Genomic DNA, 6,931 nt, shown 5'->3' with positions numbered 1-6,931 from the left:
AATCAAGGGTCAGACCCTTAACCGACTGAGCCATCCAGGTGCCCCATGTTGTTGCGGGGTTTGTTTTTTTGTTTTTTTGTTTTTTTTAAGTAAGCTCCATGCCCAACGCGGGGCTCGAACTCACGGAGCCTGAGATCAAGAGTTGCATGCTCTGCTGACTGGGTCCACCAGCGGCCTCCCCCCCTCCCCACCACCCCCAAGAAATTTTGATACAGGTGATCCACAAGGCACACATCAGGTGGCCCTGTGACCTTCATAATTCTGTGAAAATATCTAAAGAAGCAAAACGAGAAGGTTGGTTAAATTACATGGTGTATTCCGTGCAAGCAAAGTGTTGGCCTGGATTCGATACAGCTCTCTCTCCTCCGGCTTGTAGAGCGCCTAACGAAATCAAGGAGGCATGCAGTGCAAGTCTTGCCTGAGACCATTCCTCGAGGCTTCAAGCAGAGAAGTTGCCAGACTGGTGCAGTGGTGGTCAGATCGTGCCCCGAGTGTAACCATTTCAGAGCGGAAAAGCCCGGGACACGCCACACGCGCTTGAGGCCAATGCTCAACATGAGGATCAGTGAGGTGTCCCCTGCTTTCATTCCGGACGATACACGTAAAACTCGTTCGAGCCACGTGCGGCAATTGCAATATTTTTCTAGCGCTGGAGAAATGGGTCTCGCCCTCTCTTGTAGCTAAAGAATGTTCTCTCCTGATTCTACCAGGAACACTAGTTTCGAACACCAGACTTCTGGGAACTCATACTTTTTTTATTTTTTTTTAATTTTGTAAACGTTTACTTATTTTGGAGAGAGAGCCAGAGCCAGAGCAGGGGAGGGGCAGAGAGAGAGGGAGACGCGGAATCCGAAGACACCGTGACCTGGGCCCAAATCAGAAGCTAAACTTGCCTGAGCCACCCAGGCGCCCCACGTGAACACATACTTTCGATCTAAATCAACGCATATGCGTGCACACGCAAACCACGCTTCCTTTATTGAACACCATATATGCACAAAATAAGTTTCAATTAGTGCGGGCTACAGAATCGATCCCCCCCCCCCCCGCGCCCAACCCCAACCCAAAATGCCCGAGGCCGCACATTTAAAGAAATGAATGCAATTTGAAAACCACTGCACAATTACCTTTTCAAAATGATTTGATTTTAATTAACGCGTTTATACTTATGTGGAAGCTTGGTTTCAAACACTCACAAGGAGCAAGTGTAGAAGACGTGATAAAATATTTATCGTGGATCAGGATTTTGTGCTTAGCGACTACCGATTCGTGTTCTGATTTAGTATCTGCCCAGTAGAAAACCATACTGGTTCGTTTATAAAGTCAACGTTGTTTCTAGATTTTTCTCTCTGTTGCTGTTTCAGTAGGGAGGCGTTCTCGCCCTGGGTCCTGATTTTTAGGTCGTACATTCCAACTATTCACTTATCCAAAGTGATTACAGTTTAAGGCCAACCAGAAGCATTTGGGCTTCAGTTCGGCGTTCAAATAGTTGTGTGATACAATCAGGGAATCTAATGGGGCCAGATGCATGCAGTCTGGACACATGCAAAGTAGAGATTAAGTTTTATGCACGCAAAAGCAAATTATGCCGTTAAACAGGGCTCACTGATGAATTGCATCCATTTTTGGCCGGTGGGACCATATGAATTTTCATTTCACTGGTTCAGAGCTCTGAAACTTTCAACACTTCCAAAAGTAGTATGAACCTTCAAGTACCCACAGCCAAGACCATCCAAAAAAGTTGTCCTCCATGTTTTTCCTAAATAAGGGTTTCTCTCCCCTCCCCCCACTCAGTTGCGAGCACAACAATGTCTTCGCAGAAAGTCTGGTGAGAACGCTTCCCTGCAGTCTCATTCACAAGATTAAATCTAGCGCCTGGGACAGAAACATGGTGTTGTGGTGTTCAGCGACATAACATTCAGCGGAAGAAGCTTCATTTCACCTCCTTGATACACCCGCAAATCAGGCTCAAAAACCATGGAAGGCTCAGAAATGATCGAGGAATAGATGGCCTGTTGGAACCGAGGCACAGACGCTGCGCTGGAAGAAAAGACAAATGCCGAAGTGCATAATGCTTCTGAAAAGATTTCTTTATCGAACGTGTCATTTGTTTGAAAGACCGGGGTTGTTGGCATCAGATGGGGGGCACCAGCTTGTTAGCAAAGTGAAACATGATGGCTGCAAGATACTGGCGACTGATGAATCAATTGAAGTCACTGGTGTTGCTCAACTGAACGTCTTCATTTAATACGTCAATGGTCAGGACTTGAGGAAACACCTTTGGTTTGGGGTTATCACCGCAACCAGGAAGATGTCACATCTCAGTGAATACCCGGGCTAAACTTTTTTTTTTTTTTTTTTTATAAAGAATGGCGAAGTCCCCCCAAGAAATGTTACCAGCTGGCCAACCAATTACATACTCTGCTGGTGATTAGCTGCAAAAACACAAAACGAGTGAACTTTCTCCGTGTCAGTTCTGGCTGGGTGACGTTCGTGAATCATTTGCACGCAATTCCCATGCATTGGATTGGTATCGGGATGTTAAAACGCATGTATTTATCTGTACCACAGATTGCCTCCCATTACCTTGTCGACTCTGGGACGTTTACAGAGGGAATTGTTGGCAATCACATTTTTCTCATTTCACCCATGAAGTTTCTGATGACCTGATATAAACACAAAGAGGTCTTTTTTCTCCCCTCCCCCCGGGGAAAGGCAACAGAAGCAGGAACACTTCTCTAAGAATCAAAGAGGGTGTTCTTCTGCCTGCCCCCGCACCCCCACCCCTACCTTCCTATTTTACCGGAAAAGACTGTGCTGACTGATTTGATCCTTGGGACTCTAGAGTAATGTCACCTCCAGGAGGATCCGGCCACGAGAGGCACTACAGCACTGCCCTAGACGTCAGTTTTGAAATTGGTCGTTTAAGACAACCTTGCTCTTGCTGAGTAATTAACAACCAACGCTCAGAACACGGCCGACCCCCCGCATCTAATGGGGCAAAGTCAGAAGGAAATAGACAAAAGTGATACAGCAGTTGAGGAAGGAATCCTGAAAAGTCTCCCAGGCCTCCGTACAAAAGCCATTACCATTCAGCAGTACCGCCTGTCTGGGAAGCTCCAAGCCCCCAAAGTCAGTGGGAAGGCAAGAAACACTTCCCACCCAGACAGTTCATTTGGGAGGAGCTTAGTGCGTTTGGCGTTTTTGTTTTGTTTTGCTCCAGGAATAGACTTAGCCCTGAGGGGAAAAAAAATGCATCTCATAATGCTGTAATGGAGCATTTCTTCACTTTCAGACGTAATAAAACCAAAAGTATGGCTGTAAAGTAATTAGACTGGTGGCCATTGTTTGTTTTTTGGTTTTTGTTTTTATCTTAAGCGAGGCCATCACCTAGGGAGTCTGTAAACTTATTCTAAGGATGCTGACATCAGTCAAAACATTTTGGGGACTCTTCTTTGAGAATGGCTTTCAAAGCTAGCTTCTAAGCCCCATAAGAAAATGGGCCTCATTATTCTATAGTCACACTCACGTAATACCAACATAAATTTAGTGGGGGGAACTGAATAATTTAAGACGCCATCCGATTTCATCTTTTGTTAAATGTGAATGCCGATTTTCACACTGTAAAATTGTCACTTAAATATAGTAAGAATCAAGCTGTTGACTCAAGTAAAATTGTATCGAATTACCAGCAAACCATTAAATTCGTATGCTTACAGATTTTAAGTACACAACTTATTTTGATCCAGGAATAAGTGCATTCATTGGAAGATAACGAACAACAGGCATTTAATAACATTTTAATTTTACGCGTTTAAATATTCATGGCTATGTTCATAAACCCACGTGCCTGATCTAGCCATTATGCTTATGAAATGCAGTATTTCTTAGATACCCTAAGAAATTTTGTTGTTGTTGTTGTTAATCCCTGGAATAACCCTAGGAGGCATTATTATCACAGTGCAGCTGCCTCTCGCACAACTTTGTAGTCCACCTTTCCAAGGGCTTTTTAAATAATCCCATTATAATACTCCGCTGACTGTCGGAAAGAACACAGTTCTTGTTCTGAAAAACAAAAACAAAACAAAACAAAATTCTACCGACACTGTTCTAGGGGCTATAAAAATGTCAACTCTCAGGGAGCTAAGAATCAAAGAATCAGTCTTTCTTGACCGGCCTGTACTCCTACTCTTGATGCAAATGAACAACAAAAATCAGAGGGAGACGGGCCGTTTTCCCTCTCCTTAAAAATTACAGTATCATTGGGGCGCCTGGGTGGCGCAGTCGGTTAAGCGTCCGACTTCAGCCAGGTCACGATCTCGCGCTCCGTGAGTTCGAGCCCCGCGTCGGGCTCTGGGCGGATGGCTCGGAGCCTGGAGCCTGTTTCCGATTCTGTGTCTCCCTCTCTCTCTGCCCCTCCCCAGTTCATGCTCTGTCTCTCTCTGTCCCAAAAAAATAAATAAACGTTAAAAAAAAAATTAAAAAAAAATTACAGTATCATCAGTCTACTTAGAAATTTTAATAAAACTGGATCGAAAAAAAAAAAACCCAATAGCCATATACTCTATCAGGCTGCGATTTTACAATACCTCATCACGGCATAATCACGTCAAATAAATAGAACGATGGCCACTCACAGATTACGTTAGATTACCGATGTTAAATTTAAAATGAGAAATCAAGTATCTGGAGTTCGAAGAATTGCTCTGAAGTGTCTTCATCTTCTCGAACACTACAGTTAATTAACGACAACTTGTGTTTTAATAACACCTATGTTCCATGATTCTGTAAATGTCCTAATCAATGGCTGCCAACTTGTCTACCCCAAGAACCACTTTGGGGCTCCTGAATAACAGGCATGTAATGTTCTATGCCGCAATGTCTGGAGGCCCTCCTTTCCTCTTTGAGGCTATTTTTAGCTTTGTCTTTCCCTTTCTCACCCAAAGAGTGGTGTTCCAATGCTGTTGTTCCTCCCAACTCCTGCCTCCAGTCCTTCCTTCTAATCACCCCATCAATCCTTGACTTGGAATTTTTCCCCTGACTTCCCCAGCACCTGGCCCTGAGTCCCTCTGGGAAAACACTGTGAGCTCAGAACAGTTGGTTGAGGTTTGTTCAGCGGGTTGGGGTTTTTTTCCCCCAGGTTCATCGCTCAGGGGAAGCCCAACTACATGTGAATAGAAGATAATCTGTCCCAATTCGACAGGTCGGTCGACATTATTTTAGGAGTTATAGTTGTCACTGTAATAACACAATAATCACAAAACGTTTTCATGGTTTTATTCAGGTCAAACAACAATTGTAGGGATCTTGGGATACTGCTTTTTGAACACAAACATACAAAATTAACAGAACAAGCACGCGTGTCTCTAGTTTTCAACACGTTAGCCCCACATGTGCGATGCAGGTATTTGAAAGAGATTTTCAACAAGGTCAACACAATGCATGAGATAATACACACTGGGTTATGAATCAGGCCAGTCTTCACCTCCGTCTTCCCACGGATAATCCTAAAGTGGCAGGGTGTGAAGGCCGGGGGAGGGGGGAGAGGGGTTTCGCTTTTCCATTTTCACAAATGATTGCTCAACACAGACTGAAATACACCAAAGGAAGAAAATAGTCTTTTTTATACCTCCGGAAGCTACTACTCTTACAATGATCGCTTCAAGGTAACAGACATCCAAATTGATGTGGTTTTCTTTGAAACCTCATCAGTAAATCATTTCTTGCACAGTAGGTTGGGCGTGAACCCTGCATTTAGGATAGGTAGTGTTATGGAGGGCTGGCTGCTGCATACCAACGTCAGTATCAAGTTCTTCGTCAGGAATTAGAGACTGTCCCGGATACCAAGCAGGACAACACTGGCAAAAAAACAAAAAGTGAACTGCAGACAGGTCAAAACAGGCTGTATTTACGCTTAGAAAAAATTCTTAAAATGTTCATTGGAAATAATTGTTTCAAATGCTAGTTTATAATAGAACACAATGGAATCTTCTCCACACCGTACGTGCAAATGATCTTTACAGACGTTGTGTTTAAATACAACACGTTAGACAACATATACAGCCTATCCGAGATCAAACATAATAAACTTGCCTTCTGCTGATGGCTATTTTAACACTTACTGTAAGCTCAACCTTTCTCTCTGTTCATCACATTAGTCAACAGGTTGACGTGTCATCACATAAACACTATGCAAAATTGTCTGCTTTATTACATGATTTTTAAAGAAGGATGTTTTCTTTTGTTAAGAGATGCAGGTTTTGTTTTTGGAAACAGGGAGTTTCTTGAATCTCATTCAAAGAAGTTTTGCTCCTGTGCTATCAGCCCAAGTACCCTGAACCACTCCCCCCCCCCTTTTAATGTTTCCTGAAAACTTAGTGGGTTTCAAGCTGCAAATTTCGACGGTTATGATAGAAACCAAGCCTTAGTGGGAAAAAGCAGTGCCCTTCAGAGTCATCCCACAAATATGAGAGTTCTACCGGTTTATCACTCATCCAGATTTGCAGAAATTCCATTCACATAACCCCTATGCAAATCAACCAGCTTTACCATATCAAATGACCCAAAGAACACCGCAGGTATCCAGGGGAGGCAGTTCACCAGCGCATCTTTAGCTTGATTTTAATGTCCCCTTAAGAGACAATCTGGGCTCTGTGGTTCTGAGAGAGACAAAGTGCCTAACCACCAGCTAAAGCTTTTTCAAGTTAATGAACTTTTCATCTTTCACACTTTCAGCACCAAGAGGTTTACCCAGGGGAAAGCCAAACCTCAGGGTTCCAACTACAGCTTTGGAAAAATAAAGTACAGACCAAGGACCACCTACTTCCTTTGATCTCTCAAAGATGTCAATACTCCATTCCAGGGAGGGGGTGGGGGGGGAGTGGCTGAGCCCGGGAAGGAAACTTCAACCGAAGGGGGGGGAGCAAAAAAC

The 6,931-nt window shown here is 43.7% G+C and overlaps 1 protein-coding gene across 1 annotated transcript in view; it reads right to left on the bottom strand.

Annotated features, from left to right (window-relative positions):
• Positions 1-5,260: 5,260 nt before the first annotated feature.
• ZIC3 (Zic family zinc finger 3) overlaps positions 5,261-6,931 on the bottom strand; it is an 11,914-nt gene continuing 10,243 nt past the window's right edge. The window contains exon 3 of the mRNA XM_040468539.1: positions 5,261-5,858. Coding sequence (XP_040324473.1) covers positions 5,709-5,858 — 150 coding nt within the window. The 3' untranslated portion in view covers positions 5,261-5,708. The remainder of the gene's footprint in view (positions 5,859-6,931) is intronic.

Source organism: Herpailurus yagouaroundi, unplaced genomic scaffold (genome assembly GCF_014898765.1).
Source record: "Herpailurus yagouaroundi ecotype Mexico unplaced genomic scaffold, PumYag 67702, whole genome shotgun sequence".
In the NCBI taxonomy this organism is placed as follows: domain Eukaryota; kingdom Metazoa; phylum Chordata; class Mammalia; order Carnivora; family Felidae; genus Herpailurus; species Herpailurus yagouaroundi.
The sequence above is the reverse complement of the archived record's forward strand: the minus strand, read 5'-3'. Positions and strand labels throughout refer to the sequence as shown.